This window comes from Lithobates pipiens, unplaced genomic scaffold (assembly GCF_037356315.1).
Source record: "Lithobates pipiens isolate NorthernLeopardFrog02 unplaced genomic scaffold, aLitPip1_a1.2 Scaffold_28, whole genome shotgun sequence".
Lineage (NCBI taxonomy): Eukaryota > Metazoa > Chordata > Amphibia > Anura > Ranidae > Lithobates > Lithobates pipiens.
Window position 1 is genome coordinate 205,986,653 of NW_027507789.1, and position 24,788 is coordinate 206,011,440.

The following is a 24,788-nucleotide window of genomic DNA, read 5'->3' on the forward strand; positions in this document are numbered from 1 at the left end:
AAAAAACTCTCAGTTCGGCTCATCCCTCATCATTCTAGAAATGTTCAAATTTGTCGTACTTCATTACGCAACGAAGTTACATAAAGTGTCTTCCCACGGCTGTGGGAACTATGAATCGCGCCTCTTGTTCCCGACTCCCAGGAATTCTTCGAGGGATCGCCCCCGATAAAGCCAGCTTTCCAGAATGAGTTCCATCCCTGAACGAAAAAAAAAAAAGCCAGGCCAGCTGGTTTGGTTTTTAAAAAAGTGTCACGTTGGAAAATTCCAACATAATCTGAGTTCTCTTCAGCCTTCTTCTCTGCCCAGGTCTGGGTTGTCACTCTCCCAGCTGTCTCTACGCCTCCCCCATGCTGGCCACTCCCACCGCTCTATATAAGTCAGCTCCACCTCTGCTCCACAAGCTTATTCTCAGTGATTCAATCTCTGGTCGTGGAGAACAGTCCCAGCTTCTCCTTCTCAAATGGGCCCCGTCGCCTAGCGTCTAACCCCCTAGAGCCAGGCTCCTGAGGACGAAACCAAGTCGGAAAACAGGTAGGATCATCCCTCGAAATCATCCATCCATATTTATCTGTCTGTCTGTCTCAGACAACAGGTAGGACCATCCCTCAAAGTCACCCATCCATCCATATCTATCTGTCTATCTATCTGTCTGTCTGTCTATCTCTGAAAACAAGTAGGAACATATATAGATTCGAATATATAATATTATACTATATTGGCATTCCTATCTACATTGTTCATTGTGTCTCCATCCCATCATAGAAATCTATTTGTGTATTGCCGATCGATCCTACCAGCCACCAATTGCTTCTTTGCATCCTTCTTTGAACATGCAAAAACCGATCCAGCCCAGGCAGACATTTTCCAGCATGCTGGCCGATCTTTCCCTCATCCCTGCTCCAATTCTCTTTGTTTATTGTAAAGTGGCCATACAGGGAACTATTTCATATACGAACGTTTTTATTATCCGAGTTGGAAAGATAGTTTGATGGCACCTTACAGTGGCCATACAGAGAACCGTTTTTTTTATTTGTTATACAATCCTTTTTATTTTCCGATTGGAAAGATAGTTTGACACCTTTTTAGTGGCCATACAGGGAATGATTTTATATACGATCGTTTTTAATATACGATTGGAAACATACTTTTATGGCGCCTTTAAGCCCCTGTACACACGGTCGGAAGATTCTGCCAACCAAATCCGTCGGATTTTGTCCGTCAGATTTAGTCTGACGGATTGTGTCCGAAACTGTTGCATACACACGGTCGGACCAAGTTGTCGGAAAATCCGATCTTTCAGAACGTGATGACGTAATTTCGTTACGATGGGACTACGTTCAGCTTTGATGTAGGAATTTGATCTGAGCATGCGTGGCACTTGGTCCGATCAAAATTCTCTACACATGATCGGAGTATGTCCGATCGCACCAGTTGGTCGGGAAATATTTCCAACATGTTGGAAAATTGGGTCCGACGGATATTCCGACGGAATCAGTCCGATGCATACCACACACAGTCGGATTATCCGACGACACGGTCCGATAGGACACATTCCGTCGGAATCTCCGACCGTGTGTACAAGGGCTTAGAGGCCATACAGGGTATTATTAAATATACGAACGTTTTTATTGTCTGATCTGGAAAGATAGTTTGATGGCACCTTATAGTGGCCATACAGGGAACGATTTTATATACAATCGTTTTTAATATGCGATTGGAAAGATACTTTAATGGCTCCTTATAGTGGCCATACAGGGAACAATTGTGTATATATGATAATTTTTAATATCTGATTGGAAAGATAGTTTGATGGCGCCTTATAGTGGCCATACAGGGAACGATTTTTATATACGATTTTTTTTTTTAAATATCCGATTTGAAAGATACCTTTATGGCACCTTATAGTGGCCATATAAGGAACGAGTGTGTGTGTGTGTGTGTGTGTGTGTGTGTGTGTGTGTGTATATATATATATATATATATATATATATATATATATATATATATATATATATATATATATATATATATATATATATATATATATATATATATATATATATATATATATATGTGTGTGTATATGTATGTATGTGTGTGTGTGTTTTTAATATCCAATTGGAAAGATCGTTTGCTGACACCTTACAGTGGCCATACAAGGAACGATTATAAATACGATTGTTTTTAATATCCGATTGGAAAGATAGTTTGATGGCGCCTTATAGTGGCCATACAGGGGACAATTTTATATACGATCGTTTTTTATTATTCGATCTGGAAAGATTGTTTGATGCGCCATGCACCTAACGATCATATCTGCTTTCCTACGATTTCATTTTTTTTTTCCATGCATATTGATCAGATTTCGATTAAATCTATCAGGTTTTGCTTGAAGTCTCTTTGATGATCCCTATTGCCAATCATATTATCTGATTCCTGTGAAGAATCGCTCGATCCGATCGTTACATGAATGGCTACCATTCATCACAATAAAGAGTGTCAAAAATATTGTCATGATTTTTATTTTTTTCTGAGCGTTCTGCTTTGCAGGGTTTTAAAATTCTATTATTTGTTGCCTTTTGTGTGTATTTTGTTTTATTTTGATATCTTTGTTTTTGTTTTTATATCTTTTTGATAAAAGAAAAAGAACAAAGTGCTGATGATTCCAGCAGGAAATGGCACTCATTTCTTCTTCTGTTTTTGGGGATATGTGTTTGGTGTTTGGATGGCCTTGTATCATCTTTAGAGATAATCGCTCTCAATGTGATGGTGTGTCAGTGCTAAACGCCGCGCATCCTCCTCACGTGCATTTTAGATGTAGCATTGTGCACAGTACTAGAGTTGGCCATAGACATACGTTATTTAACAGGATGTGGGACCGGCTAAATTGCTTGGTGTGTCACCATGAGAAATGCTGACTACAGTCGCTGACTAAGAGCACAGGAAGCGCTGACTCGTACATGGAGCCAGCGACCAATCAGAACTCATCTGTCACTGTTCTACTGTCATGGGTGACAGCGATTGTCAATGGTGACAGCAGCCGTGCCGATGGACAGTAATAAAGGGTTATAGAACCAATGGAGACAGGGAAACGATCGGTAACAGAGGACGATGTTCCTGGCCAATCCCATGCTCGGGGACCTTCACTTTATTTCCATCACTGGGACTTATTATGAATATTATGTTTTTTTTTTTTCTTTTATTATTATAATTTCGATTGTATGCCCTGTACACGCGGTAGGATATTCAGACCACAAAATCCGATTATTTCCGACAGATTTTGGCCGAAACTTGTGTTGCATACACACGGTCGGACAAAGTTGTCAGAAAATACGATCGTTTGGAACGAGCTGACATTCGTTGCGTATGAAGGGACTATGTAGAGGGCAGTAGCCAATAGCTTTTGTCGTGTACCGGTAATTTATTCTGAGCATGCGTGGCACTTTGTCCGTCGGAATTCTCTGCAAACGATCGGAAAAAGTCCGATCGGATTTTGTTTGTTCGGAAAATTTTAGATCCAGCTCTCAGACTTTTTTTTCTGTCTGAATTTCCGACGGAAAAAATCCGATAGAGTCCACACACGATCGGATTTTCCGACCAACATAATCCGATCGGACCTTTTCCGTCGGAATTTCCGACCGTGTGTATGGGGCATTAGACTGATGATACATCTGATAGGACAGTACTCCTATACCGGGCCCAATCAGCTTACCGGAGGGGGGCCCTCCAGGGCCCCGGTGCAGCATCATATGGGACCCCAGGATTTCCAGTGGTGGGCCCCTGCCTCCAGGCACTGAATATCCCTCACTTTCCAAATGGCAACAACCGATCACTATTCTGTAGGAAGGGGTCTGTTGACTGATTGGTCAAAGAAGACAATCTTCTTGACCAATCCCATGCTTCACTTCTTTAATTCCATCACAATAATCATCATTTTTGATATATATATATATATATCTATCTCTATCTCTCGTAGCATATATTCAGCATTAATCTGACATCCAACAAGACTTCTCAACTGTTGGTCACTATCCTCTCGGCAAGGGTCTGGCAAACGATTGGGCGTGGAGGACGATCTTCTTGGCCAATCCCATGTTTCAGGAAAATCGCCTCACTACTTTTTATTTATTGCAGTAACTTATTTTTATGTTTCTTTTATTTTATGATATGGTTTTAGGTCCCATTTCGTGCTTGTGCGACATCAAAGTCGCACCCCGCGATTCCCAATAATAACCATTCATATCTGTGCGTCGCAAAGACTTCAAAGTAGTGTCTACTATTTTAGCGTATACTTTGTCAGGTATAGTATACCATTCGGTATGAGGCTGATGATCCAAGGGCAAGCGCGGAATATCCTTGACTCCCCAACCGCAAACGTGCGACGATGGGTCGCTATCTTCTTGCAAAGGTTCCCGCGAATGACCTGTTGTGAAGATGATCTTCCTGACCAATCCCATGCTGAGAAACAATCGCTTCACTTTTTTTATTCCTATCACAAGAACTTATTACTTTTATTATATATATATATATATATATGTGTATGTTTTATTATTATTATCATTCAGTTTTTTTGTACTTTTATATAGTTTATCATTTAGCATTAGGCTGACTTGTTTGAATTTTTTTTTATGTTTCTTTTATTTGTATCATTCACATTTATTGTTTGTTCTATACAGTTGTGCTCATAAGTTTACACACCCTGGCAGAATTTATGATTTCTTGCCCATTTTTCAGAGAATATGAATAACACAAACTTTTCTTTCACTCATGGTTAGTGTTTAACTGAAGCCATTTATTAGCAATCAACTTTGTTTACACTTTTTTTTTTTTTTTTTTTAACCATAATGGCAACAGAAACTACCCAAAAGACCCTGATCAAAAGTTTACATACCCCAGTTCTTAATACCGTGTATTGCCCCCCTTTAACATCAATGACAGCTTGAAGTCTTTTGTGGTATTTGTGGACGAGGCTCTTTATCTTCTCAGATGGTAAAGCTGCCAATTCCTCTTGGCAAAAAATCCTCCAGTTCCTGGAAATTCTTAGGCTGTCTTGCATGAACGGCACATTTTGAGATCTCCCCAGAGTGGCTCAATGATATTGAGGTCAGGAGACTGAGATGGCCACTCCAGAACCTTCACTTTATTCTGCTGTAGCCAATGACGGGTCGACTTGGCCTTGTGTTTTGGATCATTGTCATGTTGGAATGTCCAAGTACGTCCCATGCGCAGTTTCCCGGCTGATAAATGGAAAAATGTTCCTCCAGTAATTTTTGATAACATACTGCATTCATCTTGCCATCAATTTTGACCAAATTTCCTGTGCCTTTTGTAGCTCACACATCCCCAAAACATCAGCGATCCACCGCCATGTTTCACAGTAGGAATGGTGGACCTTTCATCATAGGCCTTGTTGACTCCTCTCCAAATGTAGCACTTATGGTTGTAACCAAAAAGCTCAATTTTGGTCTCATAACTCCAAATGACTTTTTGTGTCAGAAGGTTTGAGGTTTGGCTTATTGTAAGTGGAATACTTTGTGTCATTTGCGTAGTAATGGCTTTCTTCTGGCGACTCGATCATGCAGCCCATCTTTCTTCAAGTGCCTCCTTATTGTACATCTTGAAACGGCCACACCACATGTTTTCAGAGAGTCCTGTATTTCACTTGAAGTTATTTGTGAGTTCTTATTTGCATTTTGAACAATTTTTTTTTCCTGGCAGTTGTGGCTGAAATTTTAGTTGGTCTACCTGACCGTGGTTTGGTTTCAACAGAACCCCCCTCATTTTCCACTTCTTGATTAGAGTTTGAACACTGCTGATTTGCATTCTAAATTCCTTGGATATCTTTTTATATCCCTTTCCTGTTTTATACAGTTCAACTATCTTTTCCCGCAGATCCTTTGACAATTCTTTTGCTTTCCCCATGACTCAGAATCCAGAAACATCAGTGCAGCACTGGATGAAAGATGCAAGGGTCTGTCAGGAGTCCAGAAACTTGCTGACCTTTTATACACACACACTAATTGCACAAATACACCTTTTTATACACACAGATCACAGATGAGGATGGTTACCTTTTAAAAGCCATTCAAACCCCTTTGTGTCAACTTGTGTGCATGTTATCAGGCCAAAATCACCAGGGTATGTAAACTTTTGATCAGGGTCATTTGGGTAGTTTCTGTTGCCATTATGATATAAAAAGAGTAAACACAGTTGATTGATAATAAATGGCTTCAGCCAAACACTAACCATGAGTGACAGTTTTTGTGTTATTCATATTCTCAGAAAAATGGCCAAGTAATCATAAATTCTGCCAGGGTATGTAAACTTATGAGCACAGCTGTACAGTATATCATTCAGTATTAGGCTGACCGATTTTTTATTTTTTTTTATCATTCACTTTTATATAGTCTATCATTCAGGTTGATGATACATAAGTATCCACCAAGTGCAGAATATCCTTATTTTCCAGCCCGTAAATGTGCGACGATCGGTGACTATCCTTCAGAAAGAATCTGATTGGACAATTGGTCATAATGGACGATTATGGGATATATAATATTAGGAAATTATTAAACCAGGGTAAAGCAGACCTACAAAGTATTGTCAGCATAACCTGATTCACATTGATAAGGGTCAACAAAGCCGATACGACGGTGAGAACGCTGACAGCAAAGCGCCGTTTGCTTTTTTTTTTTGGCTAGATTGCCAGCTCTTGGGACAAAAGCCCATGGCATTGCATTCGCTGTTCAGCTGTGTCTTTTGTTCCCTGGCCACCATTCAGTTTGTTTTTTTTCCCATCCTGTCTATGTAGAGGGAGGAGGAAGGAGGGAGAGCTGTGGAGGGAGGCGGAGGAGGGGAGAGATGTGGCTCAGCCAGTTCTAACTAGTTTTCAAACTGTAGAGAGACTTATTAATCATCCCTAACCCTTCCCTGTCCGGGGTTTTCAGTTGCTGTTGTTATCTTCTAGCTGCATTTCTATGCCGTGGATCTAAACATCAATGCTGGGGACCCATTCACATACTTGTGGCGTGTTGCATTAAAGCAGGCTCTTGAAATGAAGGGGGCTGCTAACACACCCCAATGTCCCAAAAAAGAAATCGGACGTGACTTTTTTTTTTTTTCGTAATGCACCAAAATTGAGTCGCGGAGCGCTGCAGTGTTGCGTTGGGGTTCCATTCAAAACCAATTGCGTGTTACATAATGCATGCCAGAACGCACGTATTACCGCAATGTGTCGTGCTTCGTCTGCATGCAGGAAAATCTGTGTAATTCGGATTGCATATTATTTGCAATGAGGAAACCTGGTTCCAAAAGTTTGATCGCCAATCCTTTATCCCAGTTCTGTCCGAACCTTCTAAACAAAGGGCCAGTTTATAGTCCTTCAAACTTTAGTGGAGCCAGACGTTGGTGTCAGGGGGAGGAATAGTGCCCCATTGCTGGTATCGGTAGGAAGAATAGTGCCCCATCATTGGTGTCAGTGGGAGGAATAGTGCCCCATTGTTGGTATCAGTAAGAAGAATAGTGCCCCATCATTGGTGTCAGTGGGAGGAATAGTGCCCCATTGTTATCAGTAGGAGGAATATTGCCTCATCATTGTTAGTGCAAGGAACAGTGCCCCATCATTGGTGTCAATGGGAGGAACAGTGCCCCATCATTGTTAGTGGGAAGAATAGTGCCCCATTGCTGGTGTCAGTGGGAGGAATAGTGCCCCATTGCTGGTGTCAGTGGGAGGAATAGTGCCCCATTGCTGGTGTCAGTGGGAGGAATAGTGCCCCATTGCTGGTGTCAGTGGGAGGAATAGTGCCCCTTCATTGGTGTCAGTGAGAGGAATAGTGCCCCATTGCTTGTGTCAGTGGGAGGAATAGTGCCCCATTGCTGGTGTCAGTGGGAGGAATAGTGCCCCATTGCTGGTGTCAGTGGGAGGAATAGTGCCCCATTGCTGGTGTCAGTGGGAGGAATAGTGCCCCATTGCTGGTGTCAGTGGGAGGAATAGTGTCCCATTGCTGGTGTCAGTGGGAGGAATAGTGTCCCATTGCTGGTGTCAGTGGGAGGAATAGTGCCCCATCATTGGTGTCAGTGGGAGGAATAGTGCCCCTTCATTGGTGTCAGTGACAGGAATAGTGCCCCATTGCTGGTGTCAGTGGGAGGAATAGTGCCCCATTGCTGGTGTCAGTGGGAGGAATAGTGCCCCATTGCTGGTGTCAGTGGGAGGAATAGTGCCCCATTGCTGGTGTCAGTGGGAGGAATAGTGCCCCATTGCTGGTGTCAGTGGGAGGAATAGTGCCCCATTGCTGGTGTCAGTGGGAGGAATAGTGCCCCATTGTTGGTATTAGTAGGAGGAACAGTGCCCCATCATTGTTAGTGGGAAGAATAGTGCCCCATTGCTGGTGTCAGTGGGAGGAATAGTGCCCCATTGCTGGTGTCAGTGGGAGGAATTGTGCCCCATCATTGTTAGTGGGAGGAATTGTGCCCCATCATTGGTGTCAGTGGGAGGAATAGTGCCCCATTGCTGGTGTCAGTGGAGGAATAGTGCCCCATTGCTGGTGTCAGTGGGAGGAATAGTGCCCCATTGCTGGTGTCAGTGGGAGGAATAGTGCCTCATCATTGTTAGTGGGAGGAATAGTGCCCCATCATTGGTGTAAGTAAGAGGAATAGTGCCCTAAGGGCTGGATAAAGGCAAGCAAAAGGCCACACTTTGGGGACCATTGCTTTAACCAAACGTTGATATGAGCGTGGCATGATTTAGGGTGACTCCACCAAATTAGCCTCTTTCTCCCTTATAGATCTCACCATTTGCTTCCTTTTACGGTAGAGAAAAGGAGAACATGCTGGAAAATCTCCAGAACTCTCTAGATAACTGTAACAAGTCCATACGGGAATGTAATGACTGGTCACCCCTGTATGATATATTGGCATGAGACGCAGACAAATGCCCATGTATATCCAATACCTTTTATGAGCCTCTTATTTACAGCAAATCTGAAGCAGCATCCCTCTGAAGCTGGTTCATTCCTGCAGGCTTACCAGACCTCTGCAGGCGGACTGCAAGCTCTTGAGGTTCAGGAATGTGCTGGTCCTAGCTGGCAGGGTCTCATTTACTTGGACAGCTGCTCTTTTTTTTTTTTTCTTCTGAGCATACCGGTGTAAACCGGTCTTGGCGAGTGTTGAATGTGCATAGAGAGCACACATAGATAGCAAAAATCCCCCCCCCCCCCCCCCTGACAGGGTCAGCATTAATAACTAACCCCTTATGTAATGAAGAATAACAGGACTCTGCAGATTGAAGTATTAGTAGTACAGTTGAACGCTCCCTTTATTGTATTAAGCGTCTGCCTTGTTGGTGCTCATCAGTGTAGGAACAATAAGGGATTGCGTGTTGATTAGCGTTAACAACAGAAGGATTTGCTTAGAGCAATACTGACAGTTTTCACTTCAGACGCTTTTAATTCGAGGTCTAGCCTCCCGTCTGCTGAGGCTGCGTTGGCACCGACTGGACCAATGGGAGTAGAGCAGGGACTGTGCCAGCTGTCAACGCCACTGACTGAGGTTAAATAAACGGTCCATGTTAGGTAACACAGCCTTACTAGAGGAGTCTGGGTAAAAAGTGCCTGCTTGGCTACACAAGAGGAGCGGTGTAGAGCATGTAGGCTTTTGTTCAAATTTGCATACTTGCTCATTTTTGGAAATCTTGATCAGATCTGATTGGACGCAGATATCAAAAAGACGATAATATGCTGTAGGACGCATCCTGTGCGTTGTTGTGCGTTGTGCTTTTTTCATCCTTTGTGTCATGTTGGCAGCCTATTCATAATAAAGGGCTGCTTTAACGCAAGGCAATGCAACGGATCACTCCGGTGTGAATGAACCTTCAACAACAAAAGTTTATGATGAAGTAATCAATAGTCAAAAGCTTTTTATTTCAGAATATATCGCATGCTCTGTACACAAAATGATCATAATTATTGATTGCTTTCATCTTCTATACTAAACATTAGCCGCACATACTATTCCCCCCCCCCCCAAAATATGGTTGTATATGTGTGCACACCCTTACACTGATACTTGGTTGAAGCACCTTTTGATTCTATCACAGCACTCAGTGATTTTGGGTATGAGTCTATCAGCATGGCACATCTTGACTTGGCAATATTTGCCCGCTCTTCTTTGCAAAAACACTCCAAACCTGTCAGATTGTGAGGGCATCTCCTGTGCACAGCCCTCTTCAGATCACCCCACAGATTTTCAACGAGATTCAGGTCTGGGCCATTCCAAAACTTTCATCTTCTTCTTCTGGTGAAACATTCCTTTGTTTTGGATATATACTTTGGGTCGTTGTTATGTTGAAAGATGAAGTTCCTCTTCACGTTCGGTTTTCTAGCAGAAGCCTGAAGGTTTTGTTCCATTATTGGCTGGTATTTGGAACTGTTCATCATTTCCTCTACCTTGACTAATTCCCCTGTTCCAGCTGAAGAAAAATGGCTCCAAAGCATGATGTTGCTACCACCATGCTTCACAGTGTGTATGGTATTCTATTGGTGATGTACAAAGGTGTTTTTGTACCAAATATATCTTTTGGAATTATGGCCAAAAAGTTCAACCTTGGTTTCATCAGACCATAACACATTTTCCAACATGCTTTTGGGAGACTTCAGATGGGTTTTTTGCCAAATTTAGCTGGGCTAGGATGTTTTTCTTTATAAGAAAATGCTTCCATCTTGCCACTCTACCCCATAGCCTAGACATATGAAGAATCCGGGAGATTGTTGTCACTTGTACCACACAGCCAGATATTCCTGCAGCTCCTTTAATGTTGCTGTAGGCCTCTTGGCAGCCCACCTGACCAGTTTTTGTCTTGTCTTTTCATCAATTTTGGAGGAACGTTCAGTTCTTGGTAATGTCACTGTTGTGCCATATTTTCTCCACTTGATGACTGTCTTCACTGTGTTCCATGGTATATCTAATGCCTTGGAAATTATTTTGTACCCGTCTCCTGACTGATACCTTTTAACAATGAGATCCCTCTGATGCTCTGGAAGCTCTCTGCGGCCCATGGCTTTTGCTGTAGGATGTAACTAAGAAAATGTCAGGAAAGACCTACTAGAACAGCTGAACTTTATTTGCGGTAAATCAGAGGCACTTTAAACAATGGCAAGTGTGTACTGACCCCTATTTAACATGAGTTTAAAGAGGAAGTAAACCCCTCCAAAAAAATTAAATTTTCCAATTATTTGTATGTCTCTTAACATACCCGAGCATAATGTATAGTAATAATTGAAAAACAAGCGGTATAAGTACCTTTGAGTAGTTAGTGAAAATTCTATCTTCTTCTATCTATCGTCCGCGCCATTGTTAGTGCTGATTTCTGAAGCCAATGCGGAAGTCATTTCCGCCCTTAGTTAGTATCCCTGACGAAATCTCGCGCATGTGCCGTAGCATCATATCAGGGAGAGGAGAATGATTTGTGCTTTGCGAGACTTCTCCTCTGTGCCGTGATGAGGAGAATGTCACGCACAGTAGCTTCCTTGCAAGCCGGAAAAATACAAACGGCATTGTATACATGCCGCTCTAGCAAGTCCATACTGCGCAATCGCGCATCACGTCATGGACCATACAAACACGATTCTTATCGAAAGTAAACAAGTGCACTTTCACAGGCAGGGTTCAGCTGCCTGTGTTATGTATTTTCTGATAAGATAAACTTGTATTTGAGGGTTTACAACCACTTTAATCATGAGTGTTTAATTTTGAACACTGCTACATCCCCAGTTATAAGAGTGTGCAAAGTTATATATATATATATATATATATATATATATATATATATATATATATATATATATATATATATATATATATATATATATATATATATATATATATATATATATATATTTTTTTTATAAAAAATTATTTTTTTTTGTTACTTCCCCCCACTAAAAGATTTCAGTTTGTTTTTCAATTGAGTTGTACAGTTTATAGGTCACATTAAAGGTGGAAAAAGTTCTGAAATGATTTATCTTTGTCTCATTTATGTTACATCACAGAAACCTGACATTTTAACCACTTGCCGCCCGCCCTATAGGCAATTGACGGCGGCAAAGTGGTTTCATAATCCTGACCGGACGTCATATGACGCGATCAGGATTATGAGCCGCTGCGCGCCCCCGGGGGCGCGGATCGCGGCGATCGTTGTTGCGGGGTGTCAGTCTGACACCCGGCAACTACGATCTCGGTAAAGAGTCTCCGACGGAGACTCTTTACCACGTGATCAGCCGTGTCCAATCACAGCTGATCACAGTGTAAATGGGAAGAGCCGGTGATCGGCTTTTCCCTCACTCGCGTCTGTCAGACGCGAGTAGAGGAGAGCCGATTGGCTGCTCCTCTGACAGGGGGGGTCTGTGCTGATCGATTATCAGCACAGCCCCCCCGAGGATGCCCACACCAGACCACCAGGGAAAAGGTAATCCTCCCTAGACCACCAGGGATGCCAGTCAGCACAATGGGTGCCAATCAGTGCCCATAATGGATGCCAATCAGTGCCCACAATGGGCATCACTGATTGGCATGCATTATTGTTTGGCACTGATTGGCATCCATTACTATAGTATAACACCAATGCCGCCTATGAGTGCCCACCTGTGCCGCCTATGAGTGCCCACCTGTGCCGCCTATGAGTGCCCACCTGTGCCGCCTATGAGTGCCCACCTGTCAGTGCCCATTAGTGTAGCCCCATCAGTGCCCATTAGTGTAGCCCCATCAGTGCCCATTAGTGTAGCCCCATCAGTGCCCATTAGTGTAGCCCCATCAGTGCCCATTAGTGTAGCCCCATCAGTGCCCATTAGTGTAGCCCCATCAGTGCCCATTAGTGTAGCCCCATCAGTGCCCATTAGTGTAGCCCCATCAGTGCCCATTAGTGTAGCCCCATCAGTGCCCATCAGTGAAGGAGAAAGCGTACTTATTTACAAAGTTTTGAAACTGAAACAAAAAAAAACATATTTTTTTTCAAAATTTTCGGTATTTTTTTATTTGTAGCGCAAAAAATAAAAACCGTAGAGGTGATCAAATACCACCAAAAGAAAGCTCTATTTGTGGGAAAAAATGATAAAAATTTCATTTGGGTACAGTGTAGCATGACCGCGCAATTGTCATTCAAAGTGCGACAGCGCTGAAAGCTCAAAATTGGTCTGGGCAGGAAGGTGTTTAAGTGCCCTGTATTGAAGTGGTTAACAGGGGTGTGTTAACTTTTTATATCCATTGTACAGCTGCGTGCAAAATTGCATGTGTTACTGTGCGTTCATAAAACACGATAAAAACAGCATCCCAAAACGGGTTAAGAAGACGTGCGAAAAAGCACAACAAACACGGCAAAACCAAGCAGTAAAAAAAAGCGCAAGGCTCAGCTTTGCTGTGTCTGTCCCTGAAATGAATGGGCTGTCTTATGCGTGTTATGCGAAAAGGCTAAAAAAAAAAAAAAAATGGTGCGTTTAAAAAACTCTTGTCGTGAATGAGCCTTTTGGTGTCTAAAGGAGGGCCCACTAACACCGGTTGCGTTGTGTAATGCATGCCTCACAAACCACAAAAAAGCATAGCTAATAAAGACAACATCTGTTTCCTTTTTAGAGCTCCAGTGTGTTTTTAAAAAAACGGCATATCCTCCTTTCGTTTTTATTAGTGCTTAGGGAGGCCCATAGAAGTCAATAGGAGTGGATCAAAACGCTTGCATTTTGATGCATTCACAAGTCTTAACAAGCCTTGGTCAATTGCTATCTTATCCCTATCCACTCGAAATGCCAAATTCGAACATTTGCACATCGATTATGCATGTCGAGGCAAATACTCATTGGTGCATAATGATGCACCTGTCAAATGCTACAAAAAAAAAACGCACATGCATAGGTCTGACTGGGCCCTAAAAGAGGATGCTTATTGGTTCCTACAGCATTGCTTGCTGGCCAAACCAGGCTAGCGAGGACCACTGTAGATGCAGCTGTACGATCTCTAACAATCATGTGGCTGACGAATTGTCACATGTGACCTGGCCTAAAAAAAATGCCAAGGCCATGGCCAACATTGGCCTTGGCAATGCCGTGCACACAGGGGGCAGTCGTAAACCTAAATATTGTAACGCTATTCCGTCTATATGAACTCCACCGCTAAATGTCCCAGGAAAATATGTGGTCAATGTTGGCGGGAACTGGACACCGCCGTATATATGACTTATGTATTTCTGTACCTTTGTGCACCCATTCACCCGGACACCTGTCAGACAGCCGCGCACTCCCTGACCTCCCTTCGTCTGCTCTGTAATTAGAATCCCGCAATGCTCATTATTTACAGTGTAAACATGGCCGATTCCTGCTGACATTGTATAGGTGAGAGAGCAAACAATTCTCGTCTTACCTGAAGCACAGGTGTGACCATTATTAGCTTTCTTCATGTCCCCTGTGATGTGAATGTCACTGGCCTCACTTCACCAATGGCAACCAAAAACCAGAAGTTTTCACAGCAATGCCGACTTTACAGGCACTTTGACATGCGTTTTTCGTGGAGGTGTGTTGGGGTGCCATGTGAAACGAATTGCATTGCAACCAATGACAATAACGTGAATCCGGCCTTAAAATGGCCATAAACTCATTCCTTTCATACACAAAAATTGATCAGATTCCTCCATCCACGTTTATGAATCTGCTGTGCTGGCTATTGTATTCTGACAGGCCGCACTGACAGCTGTCAGAATACCCGAACAGCGGCTGCATCTGATTGGATGCAGTTACTGTTTTCGTCTGACAATTTCTCAGCTGGCTCTTTCCATTTGAAGAGTTTCTTATAGTCCATAAATGAGCTCTGTGACCATGCTAAGAAGACTTGTCTGTCAGTAAATGCACTCTGTAACACCACCAAGGAAAATTTTCTCTCAGTAAATAATCTTTATAATCAGTAAATATGCTTTGTGACTCTATTGAGGAGACTTTTCTGCTAGTAAACTTGCTTCATGACCCTGCTGAGGAAACTTTTGTTAGTAAAAGCACTCTTTGACCCCCTTGAGGAGAATTTTTAATTTTTTTCAGTAAATGTGCTCTGACCCCACTGAGCAAACTTTTCTGTCAGTAAATGCACTCTTTGACCCCGCTGAGGAAACTTATCTGTCAGTAAATGTGCTCTGTGGCCCTGCTGAGCAGACTTTTCTGTCAGTAAATTCACTCTTTGACCCCACCGAGGAAACTTTTCTGTCAGTAAATGTGCTCTGTGGCCCTGCTGAGGAGAGTCTTGTGAGTAAAAGCACTCTGATCCCGCTAAAGGAAACTTATCTGTCAGTAAATGTGCTCTGTGGCCCTGCTGAGCAGACTTTTCTGTCAGTAAATTCACTTTGACCCCACCGAGGAAACTTTTCTGTCAGTAAATGTGCTCTGTGGCCCTGCTGAGGAGAGTCTTGTGAGTAAAAGCACTCTGATCCCGCTGAAGAAACTTTTCTGTTAGTAAATTCACTCTCTGACCCTGCTGAGGGGACTTTTTAGTCATTAAATATGCTTTGCAACGCCACTGAGGAAACATTTGTCAGTAAATGAGCCCTGTGACCCCCTGCTAAGGAGACTTATCTATCAGTGATTATGCCCTGTGTGACCCCCATTTTCAATCGAAGGATGCCATATGAGAGTGGACTGACGGGGGTCCCCACCGAGCAAGATTGCCAACCTAAGGGTTCTTTTTTTTTAAATTTTTTTATTTTTTTTTTACTAATTTTAATTGAAGTCGGAATAAAACCCTGTTTTCAGCCAATTGTACAGTTAATAAGGGCCTATCCACACTTGCGCGTTGTTGAAACAGGCAGTTAAAGTCACATCGTGCTGGCACTGCAACATACCGCATTACATCATGCGAACCGCGTTGGCCATTTTACATTAATATGCACCGCTAGGCCTTTAAAGCAGTGTGCTTTGTTAGAACAACATAGGGGTCCATGTATAAACCAACAAACATGACTTTCTCTGGTGGAGAACCTTCCAGGTCCATGTGTTTTTTTTTTAAATGACAATGACTGGATTCACCGCCAGAGAATGTTTGGAGAAAGTGCCATTCGCTGATTTATAAAAAGACCCACTTTTGTGAATGGGCCCTAATCGGGTGCTTTGAAATTTCCGCTTTTTTCCAATAAACTGAATTATTTGATTACAGACAAGTTTATTGCTTGCCCTGCGTATGATGTTCGATGGGGTGAAAAATAAGGGAGCGTTTGGATTTTGTGGGAAAGATGTTGAAGGTGAAAGTGGAAAATTCAGATTGTTGTGTTGTGTATGGCTGGTTCCATTTTTGCTATTTCCAATAAAATTTTAATGCGGATAGACACGTGCAAACTTGTCATTGCAACAAACGATCGTTTTTTGTGTCCAATGGATTAAACCAGTTACATGAAGCATTTGGTGGCTGGGTGGCCGGCAGGAACTAGGACTGGGCGCTTGTCCTACAACATAGTGGCTGGCCATAAGGAGTTAATCACAAAGCCCATTCACATCTGTGTCCCATCACAGCTGATAAGTCCATACACACCCCTCCATCGGGATCACATTATACACAGCAAAGATTGTACAGACAGGCAGGTGAGAGGAGAAGTTCATCTTTTGCACCTTGCTACACCTATATTTAGTTACATAAGTGTTTTGTTCACACAAGTGTTGAATTGCACAGCAGCCTTAACGCACCCGAGCGTTTTGGTTGTGTTGCACAGCCATTCGTGTTGTTTTAGGCAACGCTCCTCAAATGCCCTGTGAGATGTTTTTGTTAATTTGTACAAGGCTAAAATGGGAAATGATTGTTTTTAACGCTTTTCAATCACACCTTAAACACGCTGTAAACGCCATAGGTGTGTTTACATTGCATTTACGTTATACTTGTGGTGGGTTTTATTGGAAGTGAGTGGAGGTGGTTGCGAAGCATCATCACCTGCCAAACGCTATCACTTTTGTGTGGCATTGATCGGCAGTCCGGTGGTAAATGTGACCCCACTGCCAATTTTCAATGTCTGTGTGAAAGAGCTCTGACAGGCGGTTAGGGGGTAGTAAAAAAACAGGCAGCTGAGCCACAGTTTACTACGCTCTGGCCACCGACCCGTACTGTAAAATAGCTGCCAGACAGGGCTGTTCATGTGATGCGTTCGCAATGCTCTGCTTCTTGGCCGTGGAAGTTGGGGGTTAAGAGTTTGACAGAAGGTACCACCTGGCAAATACAGCTGTGTGTAATGCATGCAATTGTGGCGTGGTAGTGTAATATTATTAAAGGGTTAAATCAGGCGGTCAGGAGCAGGGCTGATACAAGTATATTTGACAGCATAGGCGAAACCTCATTTTGCCCCCCCTTGGCTCCAACCCTGACTCCTCTTTACCCTGCCCATGTATACCCCACCCTTTTAATGAAGTGCCCATCAAATGCAGCCTCACCGGTGCCCATCAATGCAGCCTACCAGTGCCCATCCATGAATGTTTGCTTACTTCCATTCATTCGGGGGTCGGTGCACAGACACAGTCCTCCGCCATAGCTGCACCTCTGACACTATGTGCGAACGAAGCAACGTCTTCCTGCTGATGCTGGGACTTAGTTGCTTGATGAAGAGAGTAGGACCACCAGTGACCGTGCACCCTAGGCGGCTGCCTAGTTTGCTTAAGGCCACTTTCACACTGAGGCACTTCTAAACTGCCAGTAAACACTGAGCGCTTTTGAAGAGCTTTCCATTAATTTCAATGGAGAGGGGAGCTTTTCACAGCCCTGCCAGCACACTGCCCCAGTGTGAAAGTGTTCATTGATTTTAATGGAAATAAGTTTTCGTTTTTAGGCGCTATTTTTAGCGTGAATGCGCCTGAAAAGTGCCTCAGCGTGAAAGTGGTCTAATGGTAGCACCAGCCCTGGTCAGGAGGCATTATAATGCCTCCTCACTGCCTGTTAAATGCTCTCTGAAATGTCGACCTTTCTATCATAAATGCGCTCTGTGACCCCAGCGAAAGAGACCTCCTATCAGTGAATAGGGTCTGAGGAGAGATTGTCAGTAAATGTGGTCTGTGACCCCCTCTGAGGAGACTTAGTAAATGTGCTCTGTGACCCCACTTACAATTGAAGGATGCTGGCTGACAGGACCACCTATGGAGCGAATTCTAGGGAAGAGACCACTTTACTAACAGTAAGGCCTTGTTTACATGAGGCATATCTATTCGTTCCCCCCCCAGTGAGGGCTGCGTTTACCTATGTGGGGCAGTACAGGTGTTCCGTGCATCCCCGGGGCAAACTGCCCCATCGTTGTCAATCGGGGTGCAGCGGCTGCTCCTAATGTGCCATCCATATGGGTGTAGGCCCCAACACACGCAGGGAAGGTCATACTAAAAATTCTGAATGAACCTACTCCACACTGCCATACAACCGGGATTTTTGGTTCATGTACATTGGAATACATGTTAAGGCCATCCAACTGCGTCACAGTAATCCCTTTCTGACCAGTCGCTACTCTGCAAACTGCGAATGCTCCAGTAGATAGTGTTGTAAACACCTTCTATTAATTTAGAAGACCCCCGCCCCCCAAGTGCATAGGTCACGTATTCGCAATTTAATTTTAAATTTTTTATTTTTTTGTAATTCCTTTATTTTCCAAAAGTTGCAATACGCAGTCAGAGAGATGAAGACATGCAGCATAATCTGATAACCATGCAAAACTTTCAATTAAGTTTGCATTCCGACAGCCCTAACAGAACACAATATGAATGGTCAAGTAAAACATGTTGAATATGAAAATGGTCGAAGGGTAAAAAGCCTATATGGCAGATAGAGTAGCGATAAGAGACCATTAACATAGACTGGTCTGCATAAAGCTGTGCAACTATATTACTGGACCCAGAATGGGGACAATGAGACCGAGCTAATGTATGACATGATCACCGATCTGGAAGAAAGCAGCACCCAGAACTGAGCCGGGTAAACGGGGAAGGGAATAGAAGAGAGAGGGGGGGGGGGGAAGGAAGAAATAGGAGGCGTTTAGGAAGAGTATACATAGGGGATCAAATGTTCCTTGTACAGCAGAATAAGAGCGGATGAAAGATGGACCCTCTTGCCCAGGACAGGGCCATCTTTAATATTGATTGGACCCTGGGCAAACATTTTCTTTGAGGTTGGAGGAATCCAGCCTCTGGGTGGTGCCGCGGCATCAGGGTTGCACCTGCCACTCCTCATCTTCTGGATGCAGGTCACCTGAGGCAGTCACGCTGCAAGTCGTGCTGACTCAGTGTGAACCGACCCTCCAGGTCAACGTTGGTCAGGTGCTTGACAGTACCGATCACCTCTTGCCAAAAAGGCCTAAGTTTGGGGAAAGTCCCAAAAGATATGGAGCATTGTTCCTTCTGCATTGCCACATTGCCAACATGTACTATTGACCTGGGGAAAAAAAAAGCTGTGCAGAGGGGTGGGTACCCTGTACTAGCGGGTCAAAATTTTGTAGCCGGTCTTTTGGCGCCATCTTTCTAGTAGCCATGGAAGACTTCTGGGCAAAATAAATTCTCTTCTCCCTCTGCAAGTCTGCGAATTGTGTTTCAAGGTCCGATTTCCATTTAGAGAGGAACCTGGGAATATACCCAGTCTCCAGTCGGATTTGGGAGACGTAAATCAATGAGAGACCATGGCAGATGTGCTCTAGTTCCGTGAGCTGGCGAAGAATACCCAAAGAGCGCAGGCACCTATGGAGAAAATTGCTCATCTGAAGAATAGTTGGGGGGGGGGGGGGGGGGGGCTACGGTCTGTTATCCAAAGCTTTTCATTTACTTTTGTATACACTGATGAGGACTATCAGGAGGATTTTGTTGCTATGGCCCTCACTGTTGTACCCAAAACCAATTTTAAAAAGTCTAATAGCAGATAGGAGTCAACCCTTCTAACTTGAGGCCCAGTGAGCCAAGGGCTATTGTATCTTTTAGAGCAATTTGTGCACTAACCTTACCTGGAACCTTCTCATTGCTTTTGCATTGTTGAATGAGCCCTTGCGCATTTCTTATAGCACTTCACAACTTGTCCAGATTCTTCTGCTCACAGTGCGTTCTTCTCTTCCAGGGTTTACATCATCTTAAGTAAAACAAGGCTTGAACTACCATGGCTTCCATTCCATCAAGTGGCTCACTCGTCGCAACCCACGACTACTACCGCAGTGAGTATCTTCCACCCAGGGACCATGGGGTATAGGAGGTAATTTCGCCACATAGTCATCATCCCCCTTTGGTTTTCTATAAAGCCACCCCATTAATGGTCAAACGAATTGTTATGAAACCCTTCAAGATCTGGCATTAAAAGATGCCTTCAGCCAACCAAAGATGGTGGTTGGTGACTGGAAATACTCAAGAAGAATACCGTGATAGAAGTATTTAAAGTGGAACCCCCAAACAAAAAGTTGTGTATACAGTGCTGAAGGCTTTGAACCAATGTCGGGTCTTTATCATTGTCTGTAGAGTCATGGGGCGAAGCAAATCTTCTTGATGAGGACCTTGCATTCCAAACCTTCTCTACTCTGTCCACAAAAAACAAACCTGTCTAAAATTGCACTTTAAAAATGGCACCCCCTCAGCCCTAGGTCATCCACAGACTAGTGTGGTGAAGCCACCCCTGTGTTTTTTTTCTATTTACTACTGAGATTTCGCAATGCGTGTTTAGATCATGCCTTGTGATCCTCAGGAGTTCTGTTGCTGATTAACCTTTCCTGTGAAAATAGTTGGCAGATCCATCTGTTTTGTCTCTCATCCTTCCCCCCTTAGTTCTAGGTCATGGAGCTATAATAACCTGTTTATCTTCTTGCAGGGCGCCTGGGGTCCACTTCCAGTAACAGCTCCTGCGGCAGCGTGGACTATTCTGGAGAGGTCATTCCCCACCACCCAGGTGAGTCTCACCCCCCCCCATACAGGTTACTTCCCCCCCCCCCCCCCCCATAGAAGGGGTGTGTCACTGAGTTATGTATGTGTTTCCATGGACATTGGTCTGATAGTCTGCAGGGTTCAATATTCTATGATAAGAGTTGGGTTATACAACTTATGTACTCGTTCTCCAGGGTCACTATTGGTTGACCTGCAATAGGCAGGAAATAAACACCATGTCACCATGAGAAGGGAGAGGTCTAAGGAAAAAAATGGATACAACTCGATATTTGAAGTGCGTCTATAGCCAAAACTTTTGGGGAGATTCTCTACGAGGAGCATTACATTCCTTGTTGTTTTTCGTATTTATGGTACATGTGTACATCTCAATATTTTTGAGCCTTTTGAGAAGAATGATCCCCTTTTTGGCCATTGAGTCTGTTGGGATAGTTTAGTCCTACCTCTCCTCCTTCCTCCTCCTCCCCTTCCCTTTTTTTTTTTTTTTTTAGGCGTGGGGAGGAGTGCCCCTTTTTGACCATTGGGTCTAGTTCAACTTTAAGGCTCCTGTCCACATTGTCCAGGTTCATATTTTCATATGGTAGGCTATAAGTGGTCCATAGTTCTTGCCTTCTACAGTCATAAATGGGCAGAGGTGGGTGGGGAATGTGGGTGGGATTAGTGACTATGTTATCTTCTCATTGGATATCTTGGGAGAGTTAATCTGATGTCTGTTCTTCTTGCAGGTCTCCCAAAGTCGGATCCTGGCCACTGGTGGGCCAGCTTCTTCTTTGGTAAACCCCCTCATCCTGTCATGACCACTGTTTCTGAATCCCCGGAGAAGTAAGTGGAGCGGCACGGGTGACTGACAAGTCATATAATTGCATCTGTTACATCCTTTCCACCACCCGTAGATGTGCGCAGGGAGCACATCGTAATCACTGCATGTGGTGCTGATTTCCCCCCCCCCTCCCAATTGCCTGAGCTGCCCCCTTGTTGCGCCCCCTAGCAGCGCTGCTGGCTTCCCTCCTCCCTTCTTCCCCAAGCTCCTGCAGGGGGGGATGTTTCAGAATGGAGAGTGAGGGAAGGGGCTAGTAAATATGTAATTTTACCATCACCTTCCTTTTTTTTTTTTTTTTTTTTTTTTTAAGTGAACACACTCGCTGTGTTCCTTCATTACTGAAATATAGTAAAAAGTGTTTACTATGCTTCAGTTTGTGAATTAACAGGAAGGCGCTCAGCACAGAGCACTATTCAGTTCCTTCACTGTCCAATGCAGCTGAGGCTACAGAGAAAGACGTGTGTTTTGAGCTTTGGGGTGCACACTCTAATGCTATAGGCTGCACACACCTATGCTAGCACCATTCATAGGACAACGATGTGTCCGATCTCATGTCTCCACCTCACCTTAGTAAAGATAGTAGAACCTGAAAAACAACAAATTCTAAGGCCATCCTGTGTCAAGCTGGCCAGGGTGAAGTATGTAGGCTGCTGCTGGTCTCCTCCCCCTATTGGTCGCATGGCTGTCATATACTGCTAGGCCTCAAACCTTCCTTCTTATAGTTCACCCCCCACCAGCGGTCTGTTCTTCTCCATCAGCCAGCTGGTAGTTGTAATTTCACATAATACATCTAAAGGGAGAAGTCTATCCGTATGGACTACACATCCCAAGATGCTTTGCTCTGTCTCTTGATTAAAAGTAACAGGACAGCCAAAACTGGAACACTAGAGAGAAACGGCTCCCTCTGTAGCAAAGCCACACAGCATCTTCTGGTTGCAGGAATAGGTAGATATTCAGAATCAGCTCCTGGCTACACTTGTTTTCAAGGTAAAGGAGAGATTTGGGGTGTCTTTAACCCCAGATCTCTCCATAAAGTGGACCTGTCCTCATTACGATTACAAGGCATTTTTCAATTCCTGTATAGGAATAAAAGTGATGGGGGGGGGGGGGGGAATTAAAGGGATAGCGTAAGCAGAATTGAACAGATACGCAAGTCATTAATGCAAAAGTAAACTGTGTTCACACCACACGTGAGGTATCGCCGTGAACGTTGGAGCGAGAGCACTAATTCTAGCACCAGACCTCCTCTAACTCCAACTCTAAATAGGTAACCTGTAAAAAAAAAAAAAAAAAAAAAAGTAAAGCGTTGCCTATGGAGATTTTTAAGTATCGCAGTCACCATTCTACGAGCGTGCGCAATTTTAAAATGTGACATGTCCGCCAGGAACCCTTGATTGCCCAGTAACAGGGTCGGCATGTGGATCTCAGTGAAACGCAGGGGAGAGAACTGATCATATGTTCCTTGTACAGAGGAACACCGATCGGTCGCCTCCCCTCATCTGTCCCCTCCCCCCACTGTTAGAATCACTCCCCAGGGGAGACATTTAACCCCCTTCAGCGCCCCCTAGTGTTAACCCCTTCCCTGCCAGTCACATTTTATATAGCAATCTTTGCATTTTTATAGCACTGATTGCTTTATAAATGTGAATAGTCCCAAAATAGTGTCAAGTGTCCAATCCGTCCACCGCAATGTCAGTCACGATAAAAATCGCAGATTGCCGCCATTAGTAGTAGTAAAAAAAATTCATAATAAAAATGACATTGATCGCTATAACTTTTGCGCAAACCAATCAATATACGCTTATTGGGATTTATTTTTACCAAAAATATGTAGAAAATTACATATACATAATACAATACATATCGGCCTAACCTGAGGGGGGAAAAAAATTTTTTTCCCAAAATTGTTTTCTTCATAGGGCAAAAAATAAAAAGAACACAGAGGTAATCAATTACCACCAAAATACATTTCCTAGGTTCTTTTATGTGTGTGTGTGTGTTTTACATTACTTATAACCCCCAAACATTATGAAATATATCGTTTGGGGGTTATAAGTAATTTTCTAACAAATACTGATATGACGGTTCTGAAACAGGAAGTGATGAAACCCTTGCCATTTTCTGCTTGCATTCATCATAGAGGAGGTAGAGGAACATCCGTTCCACCATCTCCTCTGTGGACGGCCCACAACCCAACAGAAGCCCCCACTGTGTTGTGTCCTAACACTTAAGCCGGTTCTGTTGCTGTTTCGGAGCCCCCTAACTTCTCTCTCTTTCTCTCCTCAACAGCTCAGGAAGCATTCGTGTGACCAATGGCTTTATCCCTTGTGGCCTGGCTCAGGAGGCGGTGAGGAAGAACGTCGGTGAGACCAAGACTGACTCCAGCGCCTCCGCCTGACCCCGCTATGCATTCCCCCCCTCCTCACCGGAAAGACGCTGGGTGGTGGAGCCCATTCCCCACCCCCCTCCCCCCCCCCCCCCCCCACAGGCTGCCGCCCCACCCCCAACCCCCGTAGCTTTTGTTTTGGTCATTACTTTTGTTTTTTATGGTTTTTATACAATGGAAAAATAAATAAAAAGTAACTTGTTTTTATTACATCTATAACACTGAAACATTCTTAATTGTTTGGTCCTCTGTTCCCCCCTCCCCCACCTAAGATGCCTTGTTTTTATCTGTAATTGTCTAATAAAGTTTGGCAGCCTTTTAAAAAAAAAAAACACTGTTCTTATGTCATTTTTCATGCAGTTAACCTCCCCTTAGCGCAGGCGCCTCTCTGCCACTTAAAAGGTATCGGACGCTGGGAGGTGGGCACTTGACCACTGTAGTGATTGGCTGCCACAGCGATCGCATGATCGGAAAGCTCCCGATTGCTACTTGCTAACTTTGTAACTGTGGCGGAGTGTGCAGGATGCACACACTCGGCACGGCGTTTACATTTCTATACATTTTATAATATATATACCACTTGGCATCAAGGCCCACCCACCGAGAGGCCGCATATATGCGTACGGTCTATGTGAAAAGGTTAAAGAGTTTGGCACGGTTCACACTGATGCAACTTGTCATGTGACTTGAGTTCAAA

General features: G+C 43.7%; 1 protein-coding gene across 1 annotated transcript; it reads left to right on the plus strand.

Moving 5' to 3' along the window:
* The first annotated feature begins 374 nt into the window (after nucleotides 1–374).
* PPDPF (pancreatic progenitor cell differentiation and proliferation factor) lies at nucleotides 375–24,423 on the plus strand. Its single transcript, XM_077460362.1, has 5 exons — nucleotides 375–531; nucleotides 20,077–20,170; nucleotides 20,815–20,892; nucleotides 21,611–21,707; nucleotides 23,995–24,423. Exons 2-5 carry the CDS (start codon nucleotides 20,116–20,118, stop codon nucleotides 24,101–24,103), a joined length of 339 nt encoding a protein of 112 aa, XP_077316488.1. The 5' UTR covers nucleotides 375–531; nucleotides 20,077–20,115; the 3' UTR covers nucleotides 24,104–24,423.
* The last annotated feature ends 365 nt before the right edge of the window (nucleotides 24,424–24,788 follow it).

Coding starts and splice junctions, on each gene's coding strand:
- PPDPF (XM_077460362.1), top strand. CDS start 20,116: ATGGCTTCCATTCCATCAAGTGGCTCACTCGTCGCAACCCACGACTAC. Junction 20,171..20,814: donor AACCCACGACTACTACCGCA/GTGAGTATCTTC, acceptor ATCTTCTTGCAG/GGCGCCTGGGGTCCACTTCC. Junction 21,708..23,994: donor GTTTCTGAATCCCCGGAGAA/GTAAGTGGAGCG, acceptor TCTCCTCAACAG/CTCAGGAAGCATTCGTGTGA.